Source organism: Lepidochelys olivacea, assembly GCF_965140295.1.
Source record: "Lepidochelys olivacea isolate rLepOli2 genome assembly, chromosome: 14".
Taxonomy (NCBI): domain Eukaryota; kingdom Metazoa; phylum Chordata; order Testudines; family Cheloniidae; genus Lepidochelys; species Lepidochelys olivacea.
This window is the reverse complement of record NC_140424.1, coordinates 44,289,819-44,316,708: the sequence shown is the minus strand read 5'-3', so window position 1 is coordinate 44,316,708 and position 26,890 is coordinate 44,289,819. Positions and strand designations below refer to the sequence as shown.

Here is a 26,890-nt window from a genome sequence, read left to right as displayed (position 1 = left end):
TATACTCCAATACTTGCCTAACCGTTCGGAGCACAGGGCTCTTCTCTGAAACCTGTAACTAAAAGATAGGTAAGGGGAAGACTGCTGCTATTTCTAAGGTTCAAAAAATCCAACGGTAAGGAAAGCTTTCTCAAAATTAACATGTGTTATACGCCAATGTTTGGCTAATAGCTAGGAGAAAAACACTTATTGCTAAAACCTTGAACTAAAAAACAGCTGAAGAGACGACTGCATTTTGCTGCTCCTGCTCAGGTAAAAAATAAACCCACTGTTCAGAAAAGCTGCAACAAAATGACTATGTGTTGTGCTCAGATGCTTGGCTGACAGGTAGAAGAAAAATGCTTATTTCTAAAAACTTCTTCAACGAACCCAGTGGGTTTCAACCTTTTGTCATTTGCGGACCACTGCAAAATTTCGAGCCGTGGACCCGTTTTCTGTGGACCCCTGGGAGGCCACGGATCAGAGATCGAAAACAATCGTTCGATGGTAACAACCACCTTTGGTGGACCCCTTGGGCAGAGTCTGTGGACCCCCAAGGGTCGGCGGAGCACAGGTTGAAAACCACTGAACTAAACCACAGGCGAAAAGAAGAATGGATGTGTCTGCTATTTCGGAGGTAAAAATACCTCATCGGAAGAAAAGCTGTAAAAAATACTTATTGCACTCAAATGCTTGGCTAACAGCTTGGAGGAAAATGTCCCTTCCAGTAAAAAAACCACAAGAACAGGTGACAGGGACGGTGATTTTTGTTTTACTATTTTTATGGTTAACTTAAAAAATGAAGAAGAAAATCCATTAAAAATTAATGCTTCTACTCAAACGCTTTGGTGAAACCTCAAGGTGACAATGGCTTGTAACCGGCTAATGGCTGAAGGGGAAGGGGATCTGGACACAGTGGGGTGGGGGGATATGTTGTAGGGAAGGATGGAGATGGCGGTGGAGAAAGAGACTTACCCACCCTCTCTCCTGAGCTTAAAGTTCCTGTAACCACCGGGTGGGAAACCCGTCCGGGTTTGGGATCCTAGATCGCTTCCCCAGTTGGCAGCTTCAGGCTTCAAACACCTCACAGCACGACCACAACAAGCAAACATCGGGCAGATCCATGGAAGGGAAGGGCTGGGGGGCTGCCCCGTCACCCGACCCAGCGGCAATGGCTTCTGCTTTGAGGGCTGGTCCCAGCGTCCCTCAGCTGGGCAGCCGCCTCCTCTGGCTTTGGCCCCAGCCAACTGAACGCTACCGCCCGAGCTCAGCTCTCCTGTCCCCCCATACAGAGCCCAGGGGCACCCGAGGAAAGGAACGCAACCCCCGAGGACGTACGTGTTCACGCGGCGCATAGCCAACCTGTGGAACTCACCGCTGGGGGCATGACCTGACGGGCAAAAGGATCACAGGGTTCAGAAAAGATATCGATACGTGCCTGGAGGACTGGTCCTTCAATTAGCCAAGATAGCCAGGGACATAAGCCCACACGAAGGGTGACCCTAACCCTCTGACTGCTAGAAGACACTGGGCAAGATGGACCATGCTCTGACCCCACCTGGGGGATCTTATATTCACAGGGCTGTTGGGGGCACCCAGGCCAGGAAACTCCTTTTCTCCTCTCCTGACTGAGTCCGTCACAGGCTTCCTTAGTCAACCACGGTGGCCTGTCCTTTCGGTGAGGGCGAGCCTCCGTCCCGGCTGTATTTCCTGCCCTCCGGTTTCCTTTCCCCTCCCAACACGGGAAACAGCGTTTTACGGCCCCTCCCTCCCTTCCCCCCCCAGCTCCAAACTTCGCTTGATTTTCACCAAACTGTCCCAGGACCGGTATGCAAATGAGGCCTGGCCCAACGAGCACCGGGCTGGACATGGACCCCAGGCAGCGGCTTCCTGGAGGACCACGCGTGTCCTTGGTCACGTAGCCCAAGCCGGCCACTGAGCCGGGCCTCGCACCGGCCACCTCGGCCAGCTGGGAGGCCCCCTTTTCAGCCAGGCCCACCCAGTCCGCCCCCTCCCTGCCCCACACCCTGGCCAGGCCCCCATCCCACCCCAACGCATAACCGCTGGGATTTCTGAGATGTCATTCTGCATTCGCTTCATGTACCCTGCCCAGATACCCACGAACTTGGGGGGCAAGGGGTGAAGACACCCCCATAGGGGCAGGGCCCTCCAGATCCTAGCTCAAGCCAGGAGGGCAGAGAGAGAGGATCAGACGCCCTCCTAGAGCGACAAGGCTCCCCACAAATCCCAGCTCACGTGAGGGGGGCAGGGATGGGGAATCAGCCCCCCCCATCCTAGATCCCATAAATGGAGCCAGGAGGCGGGGTTTCAGATCTGCCGTGCCCCAATTCCACCTCCCTCAAATCTCATCCCCCGCCTTAGCCCCCCAGAAAGAATCACACCCCCCTCCAGGCCTGCCACCAGAGCTCTGCCCCGCCTCAGAGACCCCGGCGAGGGGTGGGGTGGAGGATGCTGGGTTCAGTGACAACCTGGCAGGCTACCAACCCTACTGGCTGCTCCGGGGCAGTTGTGAAAACACCCCAACTTCTCCCCACCCCGTGACTTCGCCCTGCTGTGATCCAGCCGGTCTGGGCATTCAGGGCGGGGAGGCGGATATATAAACCCGGGGCCGTTCCCAGAGGATAAGGGAGAGGCACCCGGAGCGGGACGACGCCGGAGACCGGTAAGGATCTTCTGGAGGGGAACGGAGGGGATACGCCACGCCAGCCCATGGCCCAGTAGCTCTTAGAGGTGTCTGGGCCTGGGGTGCTCCCTCCTGGGAAACAGGGGCTCTGGCAAAGATTTGGGGGCGAGGCGGAGAAAGTGCCGACGCCATCCTGGGCCGTGTAAACAGCACCCTGGAGCAGGAGCCGAGATGGGATTTGCCCTCTGGATTCGGCCCCGGTGCGGCTGTGGCTGGGGTCCAGTTCTGGGGGCCCCCAATTTGAGGAGGGCATCAATCCGTTGCTGAGGGCTCAAAGAAGAGCCACGAAAATTATGGAAGAGCTAGAAACCCCGACTCCAGGAGCTCAGTCCGTTTAGCTGCACAGACAGGTTACGGGGAGACAGGAGCCCCTCTAGGCGTGGCTGGAAGGGGGAGCAGAAATTCCAGGTTAGAGAGTTTTCCTCTCAGATGACTGGACCCGGCACCAGCCAAATGCAGATGGGAAACAAGGTGTGACTTTGTAACAGGGAGGGGAATTAACCCTGGGGACACTTTACGGAGGGTCGAGGCAGAGTCCCCGCCCCGGCTGTGTTTCGACTGAGCCCGGGAGTTTGCTTGGAAGGATCTGTTCTAGTTGAATCGGGAATTAATTCAGGGAAGTCCTGGCTCAGAGAGGTCGTCAAACGACCCGATCAGGGCAGTCCCTCGGATTCTGGGACTGGAGATCGGTCAGAGCTCTCCCGCTGACCCTTGAGCCCGGGGGTGGGGGGCGGCTGCGGCTGGGTCCTGGTTCCAGCGACCCCCGTTTAAATCCCAAATGACCCAGCTGAGGTCAGGGGAGTCCGGGCCAGCCCTGGTGTGAATCTGGAGCCAGCCCGCCGCGGCTGGTGCTGGTCTTCTCACGACACGGACTCAAACTGGTTTGGCCGATGATTCAGGGCGACCGGGGTCTAGCCAGGAGGCGCCCGGCAGGTTGGCACAGGAATCTGGTTCTCGCTGTGGAGGCGGGCGGGTGGGGCGGTTAATTATGCTAGGAGCCGCGACGACGGGCGAGTGGGAGGAGCTGCCCGTAGCGCCGACCCTGGAGAAATGGCACGGCCGGGGGTGGGAGCTGATCTCTGCGTGTGCGGGGCCCTCCCCGGACAGGGTGTGGTGGGATCACGCCGGGATCCTGGCACGGAGCCGGGACGCCCCACCCCAGGCGAGCTGTGCCTGTGCCCAGGAGGGGGGGGCAGGAGGTCGGCGCCCGGGGGCTGTGAGCAGACTCCAGCCTGGCAGCGGATTGGCGAGGCAGGCAGGAGAGAATCTGGCCCCAGCGCTGCCTGACCACTGGCCCCGGCTTTCCCCCCCCTTCTCCCCAGGCGCAGGTGAGCCTGCGATGTGCGACCAGTGCAAATGCTTCTGCCTCCTCGTGCAATGGATGTGGCATGTCATCAAGCGGCTGTGCAGGCGGAAGAGAGGTACCTGCGGGGGGGGGTGAGCGGGGCACCCGGGAGGGATGAATGGGTATCTGCGGTGGGGGGGAACAGTGGCGTATGGGGCAGACACACATATGGATCCAGGGGAGGATGGATGGACGATGGGGTATGGGGCAGACACACAGATATAGATCCAGTGGGGAGGAAAGAGGGATGGATTGGGGCATATGGGGCAGACACATGTATGGATCTGGGGGCAGGAGGGATGAACAAGGAGGTATGGGCCAGAAACACAGATATGGATCCAGGGGGCAGGACAGATGGATGCATGGGGGGTATGGGGCAGACACACATATGGATCCGGGGGGAGGATGGATGGATGGATGGATGGGTGGGGAAGGGGGAAGACACCCAGATATGGATCCGGGGGGAGGACAGAGGGACCTGGGTGGTGGGGGCGTGGCATGGGGCAGACACACAGATATGGATCCGGGGAGAGGTGGGCTAGATCCAGAGCCCGAGCCTGTGTACGGGGATGGATAAAATATTATTGGCCTGAGGTTTAAGTTTCCATCTCTGCAGTGACGTTTGCATGTTGCACTGCCCCCTACTGGGTGCAATAATAACTGCGCTGCTATTCTTCCGAGGCCCTAAACTATTCCCATCTGCAGAGGAGCAGGGATACTGGGAGCCGGGACTCCTGGGTTCCATCCCTGGATTTTCTCTCCGTGCCTCAGTTTCCCTTTGAATTGCACACTCATGATATTTAGCTCCCACTGAGGCCAGGTTAACAAGTTACTCTTAGATCAGAATCCAGCCCTGACTCCCTGGAGGTCAGTGGAGTCGCTCCAGATTGACACCGGCTCAGGATCTGGCTCCAGACCGGCTGGGGCAGCGTTAGGTGGTGTCCGGATGGAACAGCAGCTGTTCCCCTGCAACCAGCTGGACCAGCTGCAAACTGGCTGACTGAGCGGAGGCTGGTGACACTAATTAGCCGGCAATTGGCTAATCTGCTGATTGAGCCACGTCAGGGCTGGAATTAAGCTAGTCAGGGCCAGCAGCTCCGGGGAATCATCCACCCCAGTGCCGGTCATGAGGGAGGTAAACTGAGGCACGAGGGCATTTGGAGGAGATGGCCATGGAGTGCAGCTGCTGCTGTTAGAGGTAGAAGGGAATGTTCAGCCTGCCTTAACCACTAGGCACCCCTCCCCGAGCCAGGAGAGAACCCAGGAGTCCTGGCGCCCAGCACCCCCCTGCTCTGACCCCCATACCCCACCCCCCTCCCAGAGCCGGGAGAGAACCCAGGAGTCCCGGCTCCCAGCCCCCACCTGCTCTAACTCCCAGACCTCACCCCCCTCCCAGAACCAGGAGAGAACCCAGGAGTCCTGGCACCCAGCACCCCCCTGCTCTGACCCCCATACCCCACCCCCCTCCCAGAGCCGGGAGAGAACCCAGGAGTCCCGGCTCCCAGCCCCCACCTGCTCTAACCCACATACCCCACTCCCCTCCCAGAGCCAGGAGAGAACCCAGGAGTCCTGGCGCCCAGAACCCCCCTGCTCTAACTCCCAGACCTCACCCCCCTCCCAGAACCAGGAGAGAACCCAGGAGTCCTGGACACTACCCCCCTCCCCGAGCCAGGAGAGAACCCAGGAGTCCTGGCTCCCAGCCCCCACTGCTCTAACTCCTAGTCCCCACCCCCTTACCAGCACATCGGCGAGTTCGCTGGTTGAAGGCTCCCCCGTCTGTGTTTTCGTTGCAGAATCTCGCAGGAGCGCCGACGAGACGACGTCCTTATTGGGCGACAGGCGTAATGCGGGGTCCTGAGGGGAGCCCGCCCCGCAGCTCTGCTGTCTGCCGGAGCCCCCCGTCCCCTCCCGCCTGGCCGCTCCTGCTTGACGGGGAGCTCGGATTCATGGTCAGACCCACCTGTGGAAGGAAAGAAAGAGCCGGTGGGGGCCACGCGCCCTTGTGACACCTTCTTTGCTCCCTGCATGTGTTTTTCTCTTGGTTTTATTAACAAATCGGGGGCGGGGGTAGCTTTAGGCTAGAAATCAGGTCTGGCTGGCTGGCCCTATGGACGGCTGGGGCTCACAGAAGAAGAGACCACCCCAGCCTGCCACGGAGCCAGAGGCGTTACTTTACTGCAAAATTACTGGCATGCCAACTCAAATGTCTGGATACCAGTTGGGAGAAATCCAGTCTGTGTTAAAACCCAAAAGCCTCTCATGCCTCCCAGCACGGTCCTGATCGCTTTCCGCCGACGAAAGCTGCTCGATGTGCTGATTATCACTAGGAAGAAGAGGAGACCAAAAAGGATGACTTAGTTCAGATACTCGATAATGTGTATATTGAAAAAAATCAAATTGTTTACCATAGGCAGACACTCGGGGAGGATTCTGGAGGCGAACGCTCAGAGTGAAAAGGGAAACGGTCCCAATTTCGGCGGGGAGGATGAGATATTATTCCATGACCTTGTTCCCTTTTTAAAGGTAAAAAGACCATTTGAATCAAAACCTCTCTATTCTATTCTATTCTGTTAGGAGAAAAATGCCCCTTTCTGAAATTTCTGGCTCCTTCTGGGAAAAATAACAGGGTGAAGGAACAGTGCTGCTATTTTGGGGGTTCAATAAAAACCCAATAATAAGAAAATCTGTAAAAAACCCATTCGTACTTCTTGTACTCAGACAATCAAGTAACAGTTACAGAAAACACAGGGCGTTAAAAATCCCCAGACTCACTGTGTCTTCCACTGAAGACGGCGTTAACTTTGCGGCCATTTCTACAGTCCAACAAAACCCCCAGAATAAGACAATATTTTTTTAAAAAAATGATCCATATCCTACTCCAATGCCTGGATACCAGTTTGGAGAAAACCGCTCTGGGTTGAAAGCCCGAAGCTGGCTGGCCTTCCAGAGAAATGGTGGGAACTAATTCTAGCTAATAGGGGCTGTGTTCAAAAGTTAATCGCTGTTCGACCCACACGCGTGGCTAGCACTGAGGAGGAAAACGGGCCTGGTTAAAACCCCAAAGCTGGGTCTCCTTTCAGGGCAGCTCGTGCGACATTGCTGCTCTTTCTACGGTTAGAACGAACCCAGGAAAATGGTATGAATTCCTTGCCCAAAGCTTGGCCCAGCCAAAAGAAGGTAAAGAAGAAAACAACGCCGACCTAAGCCCAGCTGTCTCTGGGCACCGTCTCCCGCGGGCACCACCCAGGCCCAGCGGGCGCTGTGCAGACAAGGGGATTCCCAGCCCCTCAGCTGGGCTTTCCACCTGTCAGCGGAGGGGATTGTGGGGCCGGCCGGGGCTGCGTGCCGGGGAGACGCAGATGTTGCTGGATCCCTTTGCCTGGCAAGCCAAGGCAGACCAGTGGATAAATAAACCATGAAATGAGCTAACAAAGCCCCTGGGTCTGTGTTTGTATCGGCACTGGGGAGAGAACCCAGGAGTTCGGCCCCCACCCCCAGCTCTAACCCTTTGGACCCACTCCCCTCCCCAAGCTGTGGATAGAACCCGGGAGTCCTGACCCCCAGCCCCCTTCTCTAACCACTAGCCCCCACTCCCCTCCCAGTGCTGGGCCATTTGGCGCGGCTCCAGGGAAATCTTTCTCCAGCTGAGCTCTCCCTGTGGGTCACTGTCTTGGTGAAAATGGACCTTTGTGTCGGCCCGAGGGCTGTGCCAGCCTCTGGTAGCCAACAGGCCCAGAGATGCCGGCACCGTGCCTCATCAGTGGGGCACCCCCCCGCTCCAGCCCCCCACTATCACCCCCAGCCAGTTCATGTCACAAAGGGTGCCCCATGGAGGGCAGGCTAGGCCCCTGTGTCCCTCCTGCAGGCTGCCCGTGGGGCAGAGAGGGGCTGGCGTGTGGTGGGGGGGTGCCCCCTCACACACCTGGGGTCCAGCCAGGCACCAGGGCTGGGGTCCCCCCAGTCCCACGTGGGGAGCTTGGGGGGGGTCTCAGTTTCCTGGAGGGGGAGGAGATGATGAAGCCCTTTCCCCTCCCCCCATAACTAAGGGGGGACTGGGGACCCACCCCCACAGCGCCGTCCTGTCACCATGACAACCCACGGCTGCATCAACTTCATCCCAGGTCCAACAGTGCAGGGAGCTGGTTGCCATGGTGACAGCTGGTGGGTGTGTGGGTGTGAGAGGGGGCTGGGAGCCAGGATGCCTGGGTTCTCTCCGCAGCTGGGGGGGGGTTGGGTCTAGTGGTTAGAGCGGGGGGGGGGAGCTGGGAGCCAGGATGCCTGGGTTCTCTCCGCAGCTGGGGGGGGTTGGGTCTAGTGGTTAGAGCGGGGGGGGAGGGGAGCTGGGAGCCAGGACACCTGGGTTCCATCTCCCGGGTGGGCGGGGGGGATGAGAAGCTGTTTGCGGCACCTACCACCGCAGGCGGGGGCGTCTCCTTGGAGACAGGCACCGTGGACCCCAGCGGGGGTGGGCTGTCACTGATCTCCCAGCTGGGAGTCCCTGCATCCATCCCAGGGGCTCCCAGAGCCAGACCCAGGCCAGAGAGACCAGGAGCCCTCGCTCGGCACTGAGATGCGGCTGACTCTGGGGAGGGGCAGCCGGGTAACTGCCACATAGAACAGCTTCAAATGGGGCTGGCTTCTCCGCCCCTGAGATGCAGCCACCTCTGGGGCGGGCAAGCGGGCACCAGCCGCACAGAACACCCAGCCGGGGGGTTGGGACAGGAAGTGAAGGCGACTTGTGGGTGGGTCTCCCCGCCCCCGCCCGCCTCTGTCTCCATCTCTGGTTCATTCATAAATACAGCCAGCCCCTCCCCCCGCGCTCCGCCGCCCCCCGCAGCCGGGGAGGGAGGATCCAGAGGCGGGGACCCCCCCCGCTCGGAGAGATGCGGACCCTGCGCTGGCTGGCGGCCCTGGCTGTTCTCCTGGGGCTGGGGCTGGCCCCGGGGGCCGGTGGGGAGGCAGGTGAGGGGGGGACATGGAGGGGGAGGGGCATCGGGGGTGTGTGGAGGAGAGTAGGAGGGGCCGGGAGCCAGGACTCCTGGGTTCTATTCCCAGCTTCGGGAGGCTGCGGGTGGGGAGTGAGGGGCACCCGCAGGGCTGGGGGGGTGGGGGGCAGATCGGGAGAACAGGAGCAAATGCCAGGACAGATGTTGAAACATCTGGGAGGGGAGCCGGGTCTAGTGGTTGGAGCGGGGGTGGGGGAGGCTGGGAGCCAGGACTCCTGGGTTCTCTGCGGGCTCCGGGAGGGCAGTGGGGGCTGGAGGTTACGGCGGGGGTGGGGCTGGGAGCCAGGACTCCTGGGTTCTCTGCGGGCTCCGGGAGGGCAGTGGGGGCCGGCGGTTACAGCGGGGCCGCTCCGGTTCAGTTCCCGCAGGCCCGGCTGCGATGTGCCCGCCGCGGATCCGGCTGAATTGCCTCCTACAGCGGCGTAAGGGCTGCGGCCCCGGGGGGATCCGGAGCTGTGGCCCCTGCATCCGCCCCTACCATGAGGACCCCGGTGGGGACTGCGTCCTCGAGACGCCGCACAGGAACGGTGAGGGGCACCGGCAGAGCTGGGGGGGCAGGGCTGGGCTGGCAGGGGCTGCGGGTCGGGAGTGGGGGGCACCGGCAGGGCTGGGGGGGCAGGGCTGGCAGGGGCTGCGGGTCGGGAGTGGGGGGCACCGGCAGGGCTGGGGGGGCAGGGCTGGCAGGGGCTGCGGGTCGGGAGTGAGGGGCACCGGCAGGGCTGGGGGGGCAGGGCTGGCAGGGGCTGCGGGTCGGGAGTGGGGGGCACCGGCAGGGCTGGGGGGGCAGGGCTGGCAGGGGCTGCGGGTCGGGAGTGGGGGGCACCGGCAGGGCTGGGGGGGCAGGGCTGGAAGGGGCTGCGGGTCGGGAGTGAGGGGCACCGGCAGGGCTGGGGGGGCAGGGCTGGCAGGGGCTGCGGGTCGGGAGTGGGGGGCACCGGCAGGGCTGGGGGGGCAGGGCTGGCAGGGGCTGCGGGTCGGGAGTGGGGGGCACCGGCAGGGCTGGGGGGGCAGGGCTGGAAGGGGCTGCGGGTCGGGAGTGAGGGGCACCGGCAGGGTCGGGGGGGCAGGGCTGGCAGGGGCTGTGGGTCGGGAGTGGGGGGCACCGACCCATCTTCCTGTGTTTCTCCCAGAAGACGGAGCCAAGGGCGACGCGGGACCCGTCGACCTGGCCACCCTCATCCGCTCCCTGGTGGCCAAAAAACAGAAGGGATCCAGGACCCCTGGGACCGAGACCCCCCAGCAAGGTAGGGACTGAAGGGAACAGGGGGCTCAGCTGGGGGCGCTGCTCTGGGTTGGGGACTCAGCAGAGGGGGCTGGGCTGTGGAAAGCAGGGTGGGGGCTCGGCAGGGGGGAGCTGGGCTGTGGGGAGGGGGGTGGGGGTCAGCAGGGGGCGCTGGGCTGTGGGGAGCAGGGTGGGGGCTCGGCAGGGGGAGCTGGGCTGTGGAAAGCAGGGTGGGGGCTTGGCAGGGGGCGCTGGGCTGTGGGGAGGGGCCGGGGGTCAGCAGGGGGCGCTGGGCTGTGGAGAGCAGGGTGGGGGCTCGGCAGGGGGCGCTGCTCTGGGTTGGGGACTCAGCAGAGGGGGCTGGGCTGTGGGAAGCAGGGTGGGGGCTCAGCAGGGGGCGCTGGGCTGTGGGGAGGGGCCGGGGGTCAGCAGGGGGCGCTGGGGTGTGGGGAGCAGGGTGGGGGCTCGGCAGGGGGAGCTGGGCTGTGGGGAGCAGGGTGGGGGTCAGCAGGGGGCGCTGGGCTGTAGGGTGCGGGCTCGACAGGGGGAGCTGGGCTGTGGGGAGGGGGGCGGGGGTCAGCAGGGGGCGCTGGGCTGTGGGGAGCAGGGTGGGGGCTCGGCAGGGGGAGCTGGGCTGTGGGGAGCAGGGTGGGGGTCAGCAGGGGGCGCTGGGCTGTAGGGTGCGGGCTCGACAGGGGGAGCTGGGCTGTGGGGAGGGGGGCGGGGGTCAGCAGGGGGCGCTGGGCTGTGGGGAGCAGGGTGGGGGCTCGGCAGGGGGCGCTGGGCTGTGGGGAGCAGGGTGGGGGCTCGGCAGGGGGCGCTGGGCTGTGGGGAGCAGGGTGGGGGCTCGGCAGCGGGTGCTGGGCTGTGGGGAGGGGGGCGGGGGTCAGCAGGGGGCTCTCTGACATCTCTATCTTTGCAGCTGGCTCCATGGGGATTGAGCCCCAGGTTCCTTCGGTCACCGAGACCCCCCCTACGTCTCCCCCTCCCCCCACGACTCCCCCCTCCACCAAGATGCCCGGCTCCAGCCCCCCCCGGCCGGAGGAAGACCTGAACTCGGCTCCCCCCGATTCCCGGCTCAATGAGGCCGTGTCTCTGCGTGAGTGACAGGGAGGGGGCGGGAATGGGGCAGGGGGCGGGACAGAGCGCCTGGGGGGCAGGGGGGCGTTGAAGGGGTTGGGGGGGCCAGTGCTCAAGGGGTTAATGTCTCTCCCCCCCCCACCCCCTGCAGTGCTGGTGTTGATGTGCTCGGTGACCGGGGTCTCAGGGGTGCTGGTGGCTGCCCTCTGCTGGTACAGGTAGGAACTGCACCCCCCCGCAGCCCCCCACCAGCCCAGCCCTGCCCCCCCAGCTCTGCCGGTGCCCCTCACTCCCGACCCGCAGCCCCCCGCCAGCCCAGCCCTTCCCCCCCGAGCTCTGCCGGTGCCCCTCACTCCCGACCCGCAGCCCCCCGCCAGCCCAGCCCTTCCCCCCCAGCTCTGCCGGTGCCCCTCACTCCCGACCTGCAGCCCCCCGCCAGCCCAGCCCTTCCCCCCCAGCTCTGCCCGTGCCCCTCACTCCTGACCCATAGCCCCTGCTAGCCAAGCCCCGGACTGCCCTGCCCCTGGCTCTGACCCCCCCACCGCACTCCGTGCCCCCAGGTTGCAGCGGGAGGTGCGGCTGGCCCAGAAGATGGCATATACGGCGTATCGGGGGAATCATTATCGATACCACCAGCCCAGAATGGTGAGATCCCCCCCCCCCCGCCATGCTCACCCCTCGGAGGCTGGAGACCGGGACAGGGAATGGGACCCAGGCGTCCGGGACAGGGAATGGGACCCAGGCGTCCGGGACAGGGGCACAGTGCGCTCACCCCTAGGGGGCTGGAGACCGGGACGGGGAATGGGACCCAGGCGTCCGGGACGGGGAATGGGACCCAGGCGTCCGGGACAGGAGCACAGAGCGCTCACTCCTAGGGGGCTGGAGACCGGGACGGGGAATGGGACCCAGGCGTCCGGGACAGGAGCACAGAGCGCTCACCCCTAGGGGGCTGGAGACCGGGACGGGGAATGGGACCCAGGCGTCCGGGACAGGGAATGGGACCCAGGCGTCCGGGACAGGGGCACAGTGCGCTCACCCCTAGGGGGCTGGAGACCGGGACGGGAATGGGACCCAGGCGTCCGGGACAGGGAATGGGACCCAGGCGTCCGGGACAGGGGCACAGAGCGCTCACCCCTAGGGGGCTGGAGACCGGGACGGGGAATGGGACCCAGGCGTCCGGGACAGGGGCACAGTGCGCTCACCCCTAGGGGGCTGGAGACCGGGACGGGGAATGGGACCCAGGCGTCCGGGACGGGGAATGGGACCCAGGCGTCCGGGACAGGAGCACAGAGCGCTCACTCCTAGGGGGCTGGAGACCGGGACGGGGAATGGGACCCAGGCGTCCGGGACAGGAGCACAGAGCGCTCACCCCTAGGGGGCTGGAGACCGGGACGGGGAATGGGACCCAGGCGTCCGGGACAGGGAATGGGACCCAGGCGTCCGGGACAGGGGCACAGTGCGCTCACCCCTAGGGGGCTGGAGACCGGGACGGGGAATGGGACCCAGGCGTCCGGGACGGGGAATGGGACCCAGGCGTCCGGGACAGAGGCGCAGTGCGCTCACCCCTGGGGGGCTGGAGACTGGGACGGGGAATGGGACCCAGGCGTCCGGGACAGGGAATGGGACCCAGGCGTCTGGGACAGGAGCACAGAGCGCTCACCCCTAGGGGGCTGGAGACCGAGACGGGGAATGGGACCCAGGCGTCCGGGACAGGGAATGGGACCCAGGCGTCCGGGACAGGAGCACAGAGCGCTCACCCCTAGGGGGCTGGAGACCGGGACGGGGAATGGGACCCAGGCGTCCGGGACAGGGAATGGGACCCAGGCGTCCGGGACAGGGGCACAGTGCGCTCACCCCTAGGGGGCTGGAGACCGGGACGGGGAATGGGACCCAGGCGTCCGGGACAGGAGCGCAGTGCACTCACCCCTAGGGGGCTGGAGACCGGGACGGGGAATGGGACCCAGGCGTCCGGGACGGGGAATGGGACCCAGGCGTCCGGGACAGGAGCACAGAGCGCTCACTCCTAGGGGGCTGGAGACCAGGACGGGGAATGGGACCCAGGCGTCCGGGACAGGGGCGCAGTGCGCTCACCCCTGGGGGGCTGGAGACTGGGATGGGGAATGGGACCCAGGCATCCGGGACAGGGAATGGGACCCAGGCATCCGGGACAGGGGCACAGAGCGCTCACCCCTAGGGGGCTGGAGACCGGGACGGGGAATGGGACCCAGGCGTCCGGGACGGGGAATGGGACTCAGGCGTCCGGGACAGGGGCACAGTGCGCTCACCCCTGGGGGGCTGGAGACCGGGACGGGGAATGGGACCCAGGCGTCCGGGACGGGGAATGGGACCCAGGCGTCCGGGACAGGAGCGCAGTGCGCTCACCCCTAGGGGGCTGGAGACCGGGACGGGGAATGGGACCCAGGCGTCCGGGACAGGGGCACAGTGCGCTCACCCCTGGGGGGCTGGAGACCGGGACGGGGAATGGGACCCAGGCGTCCGGGACGGGGAATGGGACCCAGGCGTCCGGGGCAGCAGTTTCACCTGACCAATGACCATCTCCCCGTCTGTCTGTCTGTCCCCCCAGTACATGGACGCCCGGCTGGCCCAGTCCTGCCAGGTGCACCAGTACGAGCGCCAGAAAAAGATCCTGACCAATGAGGAGTGAGTTCCCTTCCATCCCCACCCCCCGCATTCGCCCCATTGGTTATGAGTGGGGGGGAGGGGCTTAGGGAGGGGCCCCCGAATCCACACCCCAAAATCCACTCCTTCCCTTCCCCCACTCCATTCCCCCTCTCCCAAACCTCCTATTCCCCTGAATCTACCCCCACTCCAAATACACTCCCCAAATCATCCCCTTAAACCGACCCCCCCAAACTCCAGGCTCACCCTTGAATCTTCCCCTTCCCATCCCCCCTGAATTTCCCCCCAATCCACCCCCCCCAAAACCCAAACCCATCCAAGTCACCCCTGACCTCTGCCCCTCCCCGCCCCTCTCTGTCCCCTCCGACCTTCCCCCCACAATCCAGCCTGGAAAGTTTGCACCCCAAAATCTCACCCTTCAGCCCCCTGCCCTGTGAGCAGCCCACTCGACCCTCCCCCCCAGTTTGGGGGTCTTTTGGGGACAGTTACTCCCTTCCCCCCACCCCCCTCTGGCTGGGCCCATGGGACATTGGGCCTCAGGTCTAGGTCTCCCCCCTCCCCCCCCGTTTCTCACCCGGATACCTGGGTCCCTTGGATCTCTTCCCCTGGCTGCAGAGCTGCCTCAGCTCCCGGATCCCCCGCCCTAGACCCTGGCTGCGGCCCCGGTCCTGGCTTGTGAGGTTCCTCACCCCGTGTCTGGGTCTGTCCCCCCCCCAGGAACCCCCCAAAGCCCGTCCAGCAGCTCTCGACGGAGTCAGAGACTGAGAACGGGGACTTCACTGTGTACGAATGTCCCGGACTGGCACCGGTAGGGGGTGCTGGGCTGTGGGGAGCGGGGCAGGGACAGCAGGGGGCAGGGCGAGGGCAGCAGGGGGTGCTGGGCTTCAGGGAGCGTGGTGGGGGGCATCAGGGGGCACCGGGCTGTGGGGAGCGGGGTGGGGTCTCAGTGGGGGGCGCCGGGCTGTGGGGAGCAGGGTGGGGTCTCAGTGGGGGGCGCCGGGCTGTGGGGAACAGGGTGGGGGCTCAGTGGGGGGCACTGGGCTGTGGGGGCAAGGGCTCAGTGGGGGGCACCGGGCTGGGGTGAGTGGGGTGGGAGCTCAGCGGGGGGCGCCAGGTTGTGGGGGGCGGGGGCTCAGCAGGGGGTGCTGGGCTGTGGGGGCGGGGGCTCAGCGGGGTCGCCAGCCTGGGGGGAGTCGGGCAGTGTCGCTGCGCTCTGCCCCTCGCACGGTGCCCTCACTGACGTCTTCCTTTCTCTTTCTTCCCCCTCTTCCCTCGTTCCCAGAGTGGGGAGATGGAAATCCACAACCCGCTCTTCAACACGGCGTCCGCCCGGCAGCGCTGCCCCCCCTAACCCTGCCTCCCTCATTCAGCCCCCCTCCCCCGGAGCAGCACAGTGCCTCCTGGTGGAGACATGGGGGGGGAGGTGGATCTGCTCAGATTTTGGCAACATCTTCCCCAAGAACCCGCCCCCCCAGAAAACTCGGGGGGGGAGGCTAAAGGTGAAGGGTCATCACTCTGATGCAGGGACCCCCTATTTCTCCCCTGCTCTCTACCCTCCCTGCAGACCCATCTGTCCAGAGCATGGTTCCTTTCAGGGGGCAGGGGCTGTGCTATGGGGCCGGTCCATATGGGGGGGATATTGACTGGGGAAAGCTGTACAAGGTAGGAACCATAGGAGGGTCTTAGTGAGTTCAGGAGTTGGGGGGATTGCATTTGGGGTGACACCAAGAGAAAATTGACCAGGGGGCCCATATAGAAGGATACTGACTGAGACTAAAGAGTGTGCGTGTCGGGGGGGGGGAGACCTCTGTGCGGCAGACACCATGGGTTCCCCTCACCCCCCCCACAGCTCACTCCCAGCAGGCCAAGGAGGGGGCTGGTGGGTACCATGAGATCAGGAGTGACACTGAAGTGACACCAGGAGACAGCCAGGGTGGCCTATATAAGGGGTATATTGACTGGGGGAACCTAAACAGGGTGGGAACCAAAGTTGGCATCCTGCTGGGATGAGGGCAGCTGGGAGGAGGGGGGACAAGTATTGAAGTGACACCCCGGGACCATATTGACCAGCAGGCTAGTGGCTAGGGTGGGAATCATGAGAGGAGTCACAGACTCAGAGGGGACAGGGACTGAGGGGGACCCATATTGAGGTGACACCAAGTCCCCCCACCCACCGATGGTAGTTTGACCAGGGGGTCGATATAGGGGGATACGGACCAGGAACCGCCCCTCCCCCATACACTCCTCTTCCCCCTAAGGCCGAGCGAGCGGAGAATTGGAAGATCCTGGCCGGGTGCACCACGGCCCCGCGGCGTCATGCGTGTGCTGGCGTGTGGGCTGCGGTGTGGCCCTGAGGCTGGCGTGTGACCGAATGGCCGGGTTTTTGACGCCCCGAGCATCGGGCTCAGTCGCGTGGCTGTCAGGGCTCCGGGTGTCCCGGCAGCTCCCACGCCCCGGGCTGCTGGCGGGGAAACATGGGGCAGGTCTGAGCCCCCCAGCAGGGGGCGATGACACAAACATGCTCTGGTCCATACCAGGTTCCCAGGGGAGATTGGAGGGAGATGCTAGAGGCCCCCTGCTCCCCGCCTGCCCAGCTGCCCCCCCACATACTGCTCCCCGCCATGCTGCTCCCCTCCCACTCCGCCCCCCAGTTTCCCACCTATTTATTCAACCCTCCAACTTGGAATAAAAGAGAAAAGCAAAAGAGATGAAGGCATCTGTGAGTCTCGGACACCGGGCCTGGCCCCTCTAGGGGGTGCTGGCTCTGATCTGGGGGGGACACTGCCGTGGGGCTGCCAATGGGTTGCGGTCCCATCTCCTGGGCTGCAGGACAAAGGGTTGGGCCATGGGGCAGCTGACTGGGGCAGGATGTGAGACACGGAGCCTATGCCCCATAACCCCCCATTCCCGGTCATGTGACCCTGAGATTTGGGGAACCCCCCATGTCCTTCGCCAGGGCCCCCCGCAACCACCGAAGTCTCTTAGGCATCTCTTCTATCAACATCCCCCTGAAATATCTGCCACCCTGAATCCTAGCCAGGGCTCCCCTGCTAGAAAGGACTCACCAGCCCCCCTCAATCCAACTGGACCCCAGGACCCTTCAGTGAACCCTGCCCCCAATCCCAGACACAGTTACACCCAGTTCCCCCAAAGAATCACCCCCAAATATCAGGCACATGCTCCCCAAATTCTCTTTGAATGCTGTAAACTACCCCCCAGTTGGACATGCCCCCCCCCCCAGAAACGGGACCCCAAATTCTCCCTGAGCTTTCACCCTCAATTCTCTACCTGATCCCACTAACTTTCCAGTGCCCCTCACTCCCGACCTGCAGCCCCCTGCCCCCCCAGCCCTGCTGGTGCCCCTCATTCAATCCTGCCCCCCCAGCTCCCCCCCCAAGGTTGAGGCCTCAGGTTTAACAGCCCATCCAGAGACACACAATGAGCCGCCCCCAGGTCAGCTGGGCCCAGGGCTGGGCCATTGATACCTGAATAGCTGAGTGTGTCACTGACCATCCCGGCCACAATAGCACCCGGCCGGGGCATTCACCCCCCAACAGCCTGCTAAGTGCTGGGGGGCCAGCCCCTGCCCCTCCCAGCCGGGAGAGATCCCAGGAGGCCCGGCTTCCAGCCCGCCCTGCCCTGACCACTGCCCCCCACCACCACAGCCAGGGAGAGAACCCAGGAGTCCTGGCTCCCAGCCCCCCCGTGCCCTAACCACTGCCCCCTGCCCTACGCCCAGAGCCAGAAGAGAACCCAGGAGTCCTGGCTCCCATCCCACCCGGCATTAACCACTGACCCCTGCTCCCCTCCCACAGCTAGGGAGAGAACCCAGGAGTCCTGGCTCCCATCCCACCCAGCATTAACCACTGACCCCTGCTCCCCTCCCACAGCTAGGGAGAGAACCCAGGAGTCCTGGCTCCCATCCCACCCGGCATTAACCACTGACCCCTGCTCCCCTCCCACAGCTAGGGAGAGAACCCAGGAGTCTGGGCTCCCAGCCCCCCCCCCCCGCTCTAACCACCAGACCCCACTCTCTTCCCACAGCTAGGGAGAGAACCCAGGAGTCCTGGCTCCCATCCCACCTGGCATTAACCACTGCCCCCCACTCCCTTCCCAGAGACGGGAATGAACCCAGGAGTCCTGGCTCCCAACCCCCGCTGCCCTAACCACTGCCCCCCTCCCCTCCCCTCCCAGAGCCAGGGAGAGAACCCAGGAGTCCTGGCTCCCATCCCACCTGGCATTAACCACTGACCCCTGCTCCCCTCCCACAGCTAGGGAGAGAACCCAGGAGTCTGGGCTCCCAGCCCCCCCCCCCCGCTCTAACCACCAGACCCCACTCTCTTCCCACAGCTAGGGAGAGAACCCAGGAGTCCTGGCTCCCATCCCACCCGGCATTAACCACTGCCCCCCCCCCCTTCCCAGAGACGGGAATGAACCCAGGAGTCCTGGCTCCCAACCCCCGCTGCCCTAACCACTGCCCCCCTCCCCTCCCAGAGCCAGGGAGAGAACCCAGGAGTCCTGGCTCCCAGCCCCCCCAGCCCAGACAGCCCCGCCCCGCTCACGCCCATCACAGGCTGCAGAGTGATCAAAACCCGACCGAAACCAAGGGGAGATAAACCCAGGAGTCCTGGCTCCCCCGCCCCCTGGTGCCCCCGCCCTCGCCCCGCACAATGTATCAAAGCCATTCTCTTGCTAAGCGCCCGGCTCTCACATCAATGGGGCAGCCCGGACCTTGATGGCTCCCCCGGGGGGCTGGCTTCCTGGCCGCCTCCGCTGCCTGTCCCCACGGGCCTCCCCCCAGCCCTTGGCCGTGAACCACCCGCCCCGGTCTCCCCAAACTCGGGGAGTGAGGCTGATGGGCCAGACTGAGGGGGGCTGGGAGCCAGGACGCCTGGGTTCTCTCCCAGCCCGGGAGCCAGGACGCCTGGGTTCTGCCATTGACTTTCTGAGCTGTCTTTAAAGGTCAAGTCAGTCATTTCACCCTTCTGCACCCCACTTCACTCATCCTGCCTGTAACCCTCCTCCCACACCGACCAGAGCCAGGGAGGGAACCCAGGAGTCCTGGTTCCCAGCTCCCTCCACTGCTCTTACCACTAGACCCCACTCCCCTCGCAGAGCCAGGGAGAGAACCCAGAAGTCCTGGCTCCCGGCCCCCACCCCACCCGACCACCAGTCCCCTCCCGGAGACCCCAGGAGTCCTGCCCCCCACTCTCAGCGTCCCCCCCGGCAGGCCTCGGGGCCATTGTCTGGAGCTAAGTGGGACCCATTGAGCGGCGATGGGGCACTTAGCGGGGGGGGGGGGCGACCTTGGCAGAGCCCCTGGCTTTGATCCGGGTGGGAGGGGCCGGCTCCTTGGAGCTGAATCGGGGGAGGGAGTGGGGCAGCCAATGCTTGGGGTGGGGCCCGGCCAGGGAGGGGTTAACGAGGCGGGTTGGGGGGGGGGCAACACTGGCGCAGAGGCAGGAGCTGCTGCTTGCTTCTCCCGGACACCTGGGTTCCCTCCAGCCCTGCTTGGGTGCACCAGGCAACTAGGAGGTCAGAGGAGTGGGGGCTACGTTCTCCCGGACGCCTGGGTTTCCTGCACCCCTCTTGGGCTTCACCGGTCAACTAAGAGGTCAGAGGAGTGGGGGCTACGTTCTCCCGGACGCCTGGGTTCCCTCCACCCCCCCCTTGGGTTTCACTGCTTGCCCAGGGGGTCCGAGGAGTGGCAGCCCCGTTGTCCCGGACGCCTGGGTCCCCAGCAGCTGCGCTCCTTCTGAACGCCTGGCTTCCACCCCCTGAACTTTCCCCGGATGCCTGGGTTCCTCTTGGACTTCGCCTTGGCAGGGAGTTAGGGGCCAGAATCTCTCGGTCGCCTGGGTTCTTACCAGCTCCTCCTGCTTAACCTTGGCCAGGACAGCACAGGAGGTAGGAGCCAAATTCTCCCGGACGCCTGGGTCTCTCACCAGCTGAGATTCACCAGGGACGCCTGGGTCCCACCGCTGGCTGAGCTGCATCCCCCGGACGCCTGGGTCCCTCACCAGCTGAGATTCACCAGGGACGCCTGGGTCCCCCCGCCGGCTGAGCTGCATCCCCCGGACGCCTGGGTCCCTTACCAGCTGAGATTCACTTCAGACCCCTGGGTCCCCCCGCCGGCTGAGGTGCACCCCGGACGCCTGGGTCCCCCCGCCAGCTAAGCTGCACCCCAGACGCCTGGGTTCCCACCACTGGCTTATCTGCATCCCCTGGACGCCTGGGTCCCTCACCAGCTGAGATTCACTCCAGACGCCTGGGTCCCACCACCGCACAGCTTCACCCCGGACGCCTGGGTCCCGCCGCCCCCTCGGCCCGGTGGCCGTGGACTGAGCCGTGCCCTCGAGGTGGCCATCTCCCTGCGTCCCCTGGCCCGTCACCATGGCCGGCCACGTGGGGCAGGAACTGGGGCGCCCGTACCCCTTGGCGGGGCAGGGCCTGCACCTGGACGCCGTCCCGCCGGGCCCAGCCAACGCGCCCCACGAGGGGCCCGGCAGCTTCCTGCCTGAGGCCTACAATGGGGTGGCCCCCGGGCAGGGCTACGGCTACCGGCTGGACTACGGGCCGCAGGGGGGGCTCCTGGAGACGCAGCCGGGGGACCCCGCCGGGCACCAGGCCCTGCTCCGCGCCTGGTGCCCCTTCCCCATGGGCGGGGAGGGCTGGGTGCCCCCCTACGGCCCTGGCCAGCCGGCTGCGGCCTACGAAGGCCTGAAGCCTGACGTCAAGCCGGAGCGGGAGTGTGGCCAACAGGGCCCCATCTACGGGCACCCGGCCCAGGCCTGGGGGGGCTGCTTCCTGCCCCAGGCCGCCGCCCGCCCCCTGGCCACCCTGCCCGCTCCGCCCCCAGGCCCCGCGGGCGAGGGGGGCGAGGGCAGCGGGGCCAGCAGCCCCCGGAGCGATGGCAGCGGGGGCAGCCCCGGGGCGCCGGCGGCCCCCGGCGAGGTCAAGGCGGACGAGGCCGAGAGCGGGGATGAGGTACGGACAGGTTCTGGGGCTGGGCGAGATCCTGGGGGTGGATCTCCCGAGATCCCAGCAGATCCCCTGAGCTACGGACCGGGTCCCTCGGTAGCTCTGTGGATCCACCCTGGGGTGCGAGAGAGATCCCAGCCGATCCCGCCACACCTCAGCTGGGCAGAGTTTGGGACAGGAAGTGGAGTAGAGTCCCGGATCCCAGCTCCCCCTGCTCTAACCACTAGGGCCCCACGCCCCTCCCAGAGCTGGGGAGAGAACCCAGGAGTCCTGGCTCCCAGCCCCCACTGTTCTAACCACTAGGCCCCCACGCCCCTCCCAGAGCTGGGGAGAGAACCCAGGAGTCCTAGCTCCCAGCCTCCCTCCCCCACTCGGGCTAGGCCCTGTGTCCAGCTGCCCCAAAGGAAGATATGTTCCTGCTCTCTAATTGGGACTCCTCCCTGATTTACAATCACCCGTGAATTCCCCCTTGAGGGCACTGGCCCAGGCCCACTCCCCAGCCCAAAGGGGCTGGGAGCCAGGACTCCTGGGTTCTCTCCTGGTTCAGGGAGTGGAATGGGGCCGGTGGTTAGAGTAGGGGGGGCTGGGAGCCAGGATTCCTGGGTTCTCTCTCAGCTCGGGGGGGGGGGGGAGTGGGGCCTAGTGGTTTGAGCAGGGGGGCTGGGAGCCAGGACTCCTGGGTTCTCTCCCTGGCTCGGGGAGGGGAGTAGGGGCTAGCGGTTAGAGTGCGGGGGCTGGGAACCGGGACACAACTTCCCTCCTTGTCCTGAAGGCGGGCGGGTGTCACCCATCCGCTGTTCCCCAGAGCTGGCCGCAGTGCGGGCAGGGCTGGTCAGACAGGTGCGGGGTCGTTGTCATTCCTGAGCGATGGGGCCATTGCCTGGGTGATGGGAACAGATCCTCCACCCAGCGCCCCAGGTCTCCCAACACAGGGGCAGGAGTCAGGACTCCTGGGTTCACTCCTGGCTCTGGGAGGGGAGTGGGGTCTAGTGGTTAGAGCAGGGGGGGGCTGGGAGCCAGGACTCCGGGGTTCTGTCCCCGGCTAGGTGGGGAGGGGCTCTGGGTGTGTCAGGAATGGACGATCTGAAGCCGCTCAGCCGGGGCAGTTGTTACCTGGGCTCCATCTGTGTCCTGAGCCCTGGGACTTGAGCGGCCAGATTCCTGCCAGATGATCGCGGGGCCAGAGCCCTGGCTCCAGGCTGGAAACTCCCCCTGCACCAAGCTCTGCCAGTGCCCCCCCACTCCAGACCGCAGCCCCCTGCTAGCCCAGCCCTGCGGTCTGTCCCCGGCTCTGGGAGGGGAGCGGTCTCGTGGTTAGAGTGGGGGCAGGGCGGAGAGCCAGGACGCCTGGGTTCTCTCCCTGCCCCTCCCCACTGACAGGCCCCCGTCCCCTTCCCCAGGAGACCCCCAGCACGGAGGAGATGGAGCAGTTTGCCAAGGAGCTGAAGCACAAGAGGATCACGCTGGGGTTCACGCAGGCCGACGTGGGGCTGGCCCTGGGTGTGCTGTATGGTGGGTGTCACTGGGGGGGCTCCCGGACGCTGGGGTCCATTCCTGGATGGGCTGGGGGGACACCAGGGCCCATTCACAGGGTGCGGAGTGTCCCTGGACACCTGGGCCCATTTCCAAGGGGGTGTGGGGGCAGGGCCCGGATGCCAGGGTCCGTTCACAGGGCAGGGGGGTGTCCCTAGACACCTGGACCCATTTCCAAGGGGGTGTGGGGGCGGGGCCCAGATGCCAGGGTCCGTTCACCGGGCAGGGGGGTGTCCCTAGACACCTGGGCCCATTTCCAAGGGGGTGTGGGGGCGGGGCCCGGATGCCAGGGTCCGTTCACCGGGCAGGGGGGTGTCCCTAGACACCTGGGCCCATTTCCAAGGGGGTGTGCGGGCGGGGCCCGGATGCCAGGGTCCGTTCACAGGGCAGGGGGGTGTCCCTAGACACCTGGGCCCATTTCCAAGGGGGTGTGGGGGCGGGGCCCAGATGCCAGGGTCCGTTCACCGGGCAGGGGGGTGTCCCTAGACACCTGGGCCCATTTCCAAGGGGGTGTGGGGGCGGGGCCCGGATGCCAGGGTCCGTTCACCGGGCAGGGGGGTGTCCCTAGACACCTGGGCCCATTTCCAAGGGGGTGTGCGGGCGGGGCCCGGATGCCAGGGTCCGTTCACAGGGCAGGGGGGTGTCCCTAGACACCTGGGCCCATTTCCAAGGGGGTGTGGGGGCGGGGCCCAGATGCCAGGGTCCGTTCACCGGGCAGGGGGGTGTCCCTAGACACCTGGGCCCATTTCCGAGGGGGTGTGGGGGCGGGGCCCGGATGCCAGGGTCCGTTCACCGGGCAGGGGGGTGTCCCTAGACACCTGGGCCCATTTCCAAGGGGGTGTGGGGGCGGGGCCCGGATGCCAGGGTCCGTTCACCGGGCAGGGGGGTGTCCCTAGACACCTGGGCCCATTTCCAAGGGGGTGTGGGGGATGTCCCCGGACGCCGGGGTCCGTTCAGAGAGCAGGGGCTCCCCCCCACGCAGGTAAGACGGCTGGGGCGGGGGTTGCCCGTTGGGTCCGGGCAAGGCTGCCCCCGCCCTCGGCCCTGACCCCCCCCCCCGCCCCCCAGGGAAGATGTTCAGCCAGACGACCATCTGCCGCTTCGAGGCCCTGCAGCTGAGCTTCAAGAACATGTGCAAGCTGAAACCGCTCCTACAGCGCTGGCTGGACGAGGCCGACGGCAACGCCAACCTGCAGGAGGTGGGTGGGGGGCCCGGGGGGGGGCTGGGGGGGATTTGGGGGGGCACCTGTGGATTGACATCATGGGGGGGCTGGGCCCAAAGGGTGGTTGGCATGTTGGGGAGGGGGGGAGGCAACGGCCTGCTGTGTTTCGGGGGGAGGTTGTGGGGGACCTGGGGGTTGGGGGGACTGGGGGGAGGATGGGCTGCTCTGAGGGGGGGGCTGGGATGAGTGGATGGGTTGGTGTGCTGGGGGGCAATGGCCTGCTGGGGGGCTGCTGGTGTGACTCGGGGGGACAGGGACAGGGGATGCTGGGTTGACTCTGGGAGGGACTAGGGCTGGGTGGGATACTGGGGTGACTTGGGGGGGAATGGGGGAGACGGGGCAGGCCGGGGGGCTGGGGGGTGACTCTGTGGGGGTTCACATGTCAAGGGGGCAATGGCCTTCTGGGGTGACTATGGGGGGGGAATCTGGGGGTGGGGAGGGCTGGAGGGGCCCTGGGATGACTGGGGGAGGTTGGTGGTTTTGGAGGGGCAGCCGGGTTAGTCTGCATCAGCAAAAACAAGGAGGCGCCCTAGAGACTCTAACAGATTTATTTGGGCATAAGATGAGTCGGGGGAGCTGTAGTGACTCTCCGGGGGGGGCGCTGGGGTGACCGGGAATAGGGAGATGGGGGGAGTCGGGGGTGCTGCGGTGACTCTGTGGGGGGATGGGGGGAGTCGGGGGTGCCGCGGTGACTCTGCGGGGGGAGTCGGGGGGGAGTCAGGGGTGTGACGGTGACTCTGTGTGGGGATGGGGGGGAGTCGGGGATTGGGGGAGTCGGGGGCGCCGCGGTGACTACGGGGGGAGTCGGGGGCGCCGCGGTGACTCTGCGGGGGGACGGGGGGAGCCGGGGACACCGCCGTGACTCTGCGGGGGGACGGGGGAGTCGGGGCGCTGCGGTGACTCTGTGGGGGGACGGGGGAGTTGGGGCACCGCGGTGACTCTGCGGGGGGATGGGGGAGTTGGGGCACCGCGGTGACTCTGCGGGGGGACGGGGGAGTCGGGGGCGCTGCGGTGACTGCGGGGGGAGTCAGGGGCATGGCGGTGACTCTGCAGGGAGACGGGGGAGTCAGGGGCATGGCGGTGACTCTGCGGGGGGACGGGGGAGTCGGGGCGCCGCGGTGACTCTGCGGGGGGATGGGGGAGTCGGGGGCGCTGCGGTGACTGCGGGGGGAGTCAGGGGCGTGACGGTGACTCTGCGGGGGGAGTTGGGGGCAGGGCGGTGACTCTGCGGGGGGACGGGGGAGTCGGGGGCGCTGCGGTGACTGCGGGGGGAGTCAGGGGCGTGACGGTGACTCTGCGGGGGGAGTCGGGGCATGGCGGTGACTCTGCGGGGAGACGGGGGGAGTCGGGGCGCTGCGGTGACTCTGCGGGGGGAGTCAGGGGCGTGACGGTGACTCTGCGGGGGGAGTCAGGGCGTGGCGGTGACTCTGCTGGGAGACGGGGGAGTCGGGGCGCTGCGGTGACTCTGCGGGGGAAGTCAGGGGCGTGGCGGTGACTCTGCGGGGAGACGGGGGAGTCGGGGGCGCTGCGGTGACTGCGGGGGGAGTCAGGGCGTGGCGGTGACTCTGCGGGGGGACGGGGGAGTCGGTTTATGGCGGTGACTCTGCGGGGGGAGTCGGGGGGCGTGACGGTGACTCTGCGGGGGGACGGGGGAGTCGGGGCATGGCGGTGACTCTGCGGGGGGAGTCGGGGGCGTGACGGTGACTCTGCGGGGGGACGGGGGAGTCGGGGCGCTGCGGTGACTCTGTGGGGGGACGGGGGAGTCAGGGCGCCGCGGTGACTCTGCGGGGGAAGTCAGGGGCGTGGCGGTGACTCTGCGGGGAGACGGGGGAGTCGGGGGCGCTGCGGTGACTCTGCGGGGGGAGTCGGGGGCGTGACGGTGACTCTGCGGGGGGACGGGGGAGTCGGGGCGCTGCGGTGACTCTGTGGGGGGACGGGGGAGTCAGGGCGCCGCGGTGACTCTGCGGGGGAAGTCAGGGGCGTGGCGGTGACTCTGCGGGGAGACGGGGGAGTCGGGGCGCTGCGGTGACTCTGCGGGGGAAGTCAGGGGCGTGGCGGTGACTCTGCGGGGGGACGGGGGAGTCGGGGCATGGCGGTGACTCTGCGGGGGGAGTCGGGGGCGTGACGGTGACTCTGCGGGGGGTGCCCCGCCTGTCCCCCAGATGTGCAGCATGGAGAGCGCCCTGCTCCAGGCCCGCAAGCGGAAGCGAACCAGCATCGAGACGGCGGCGCGGGGCTCCCTGGAGAGTTACTTTCTTCGCTGCCCCAAGCCCAGCCTGCAGGAGATCACCCACATCGCCCACGACCTGCACCTCGACAAGGACGTGAGTCCCGGGGGGCCGGTGCGCAGGGAGGGGCTCTGCGGGGGGGAGGGTGCTGGGGGCCGTGTGTGCATGGAGGGCTGCGGGTTCGGGGGCTGGGGGAGGGTGCGGCCCGGGGGAGCTGTGGAGGGGAGGGGTGCAGGAGACTGCGTGTGCATGGGGGGCATGGGGAGGGGGGCTATGTGCACAGAGGGCTGCGAGTGAGGGGGCTGTGTGGGGGAGGGGTGCAGGAGGCTGTGGGGGGACGCGGGGGCAGCCCATCCCATGGGGCTGACGTCTGTCCGTCTGTCCCCCCCCAGGTGGTCCGCGTCTGGTTCTGCAACCGCCGGCAGAAGGGGAAGCGCAGCGGGGGCTGCTCCGGGCGCGACGACTGCGAGGGGGGGCCCCTGCCCTTCGCTCCCCCCGGCCAGCTGCCGGGGCCCCCCATGGGGCACCACCCTCAGCCCCCCCAGGGCTACAACGCCGCTGCCTTCGCCACCCTCTACGTGCCCCAGTTCCACCACGGGGGGGAGCCCTTTGACCCCACTCCCCCTGGGCCCCCCCTCATGGGCCACCCCATGCACTCCACCTGAGCGCCAGGGGGCTGGGGGTGGGGCGGGCGGACCTGGCAGGAGGGTCAGGGTGGGGGATTTTAACTGGAACCCCCCCACACCCTTGCTTAACTTTAAGGCAAGGGATTGTGTGTCAATTTCTCGGGAGGGGGATGATTTGCGCACCCCTCCCCCCATTTTTTATTTTAAGGCAAGGGATTGTGGGTACGTTTTTATTTACAGGCAAATCTTCCCCCTCCCCCCCAGTCTGAAAGGCCTCAAGGCAGGAAGAAGGACTGGTTCTAGATCAGCCTTGTCTAGACCGA

At 65.8% G+C, this 26,890-nt stretch overlaps 2 protein-coding genes and 1 long non-coding RNA gene across 7 annotated transcripts; all 3 read left to right on the top strand.

Moving 5' to 3' along the window:
* Positions 1-2,540: 2,540 nt before the first annotated feature.
* Positions 2,541-7,462, top strand: LOC311531174. Its single transcript, XR_014714148.1, has 3 exons — positions 2,541-2,662; positions 4,006-4,104; positions 5,822-7,462. It is a non-coding gene; the product is annotated as an uncharacterized lncRNA (long non-coding RNA).
* A 655-nt stretch (positions 7,463-8,117) lies between these two features.
* On the top strand, positions 8,118-16,684 carry LOC311531167 (neural proliferation differentiation and control protein 1-like). Of its 5 annotated transcripts, none has more exons than XM_084648314.1 (9): positions 8,118-8,189; positions 9,394-9,561; positions 10,165-10,278; positions 11,179-11,355; positions 11,488-11,554; positions 11,897-11,981; positions 13,921-13,997; positions 14,694-14,784; positions 15,259-16,684. In XM_084648314.1, exons 1-9 carry the CDS (start codon positions 8,177-8,179, stop codon positions 15,325-15,327), a joined length of 861 nt encoding a protein of 286 aa, XP_084504440.1. In that variant the 5' UTR covers positions 8,118-8,176; the 3' UTR covers positions 15,328-16,684. The 5 variants fall into 5 exon arrangements, with proteins under 5 accessions (XP_084504440.1, XP_084504441.1, XP_084504442.1 ...); XM_084648315.1 differs by lacking the exon at positions 8,118-8,189 and adding an exon at positions 8,464-8,628; XM_084648313.1 differs by lacking the exon at positions 8,118-8,189 and adding an exon at positions 8,850-8,990 and having other exon boundaries at positions 10,168-10,278.
* Positions 16,685-20,948: 4,264 nt separating this feature from the next.
* Positions 20,949-26,606, top strand: POU5F1 (POU class 5 homeobox 1; the record flags this gene model as incomplete). The annotated part of the gene is made up of 5 exons (XM_084648097.1): positions 20,949-20,963; positions 22,358-22,469; positions 23,559-23,689; positions 25,876-26,037; positions 26,334-26,606. Exons 2-5 carry the CDS (start codon positions 22,379-22,381, stop codon positions 26,604-26,606), a joined length of 657 nt encoding a protein of 218 aa, XP_084504223.1. The 5' UTR covers positions 20,949-20,963; positions 22,358-22,378.
* Positions 26,607-26,890: the final 284 nt, after the last annotated feature.

Bases quoted from the DNA above. Each gene is read 5' to 3' on its own strand.
- LOC311531167 (XM_084648312.1), top strand. From the start codon at position 8,912: ATGCGGACCCTGCGCTGGCTGGCGGCCCTGGCTGTTCTCCTGGGGCTG. The intron at 11,555-11,896 runs GTAGGAACTGCA...CCGTGCCCCCAG, and splicing joins GCTGCCCTCTGCTGGTACAG to GTTGCAGCGGGAGGTGCGGC. The intron at 14,785-15,258 runs GTAGGGGGTGCT...CCTCGTTCCCAG, and splicing joins AATGTCCCGGACTGGCACCG to AGTGGGGAGATGGAAATCCA.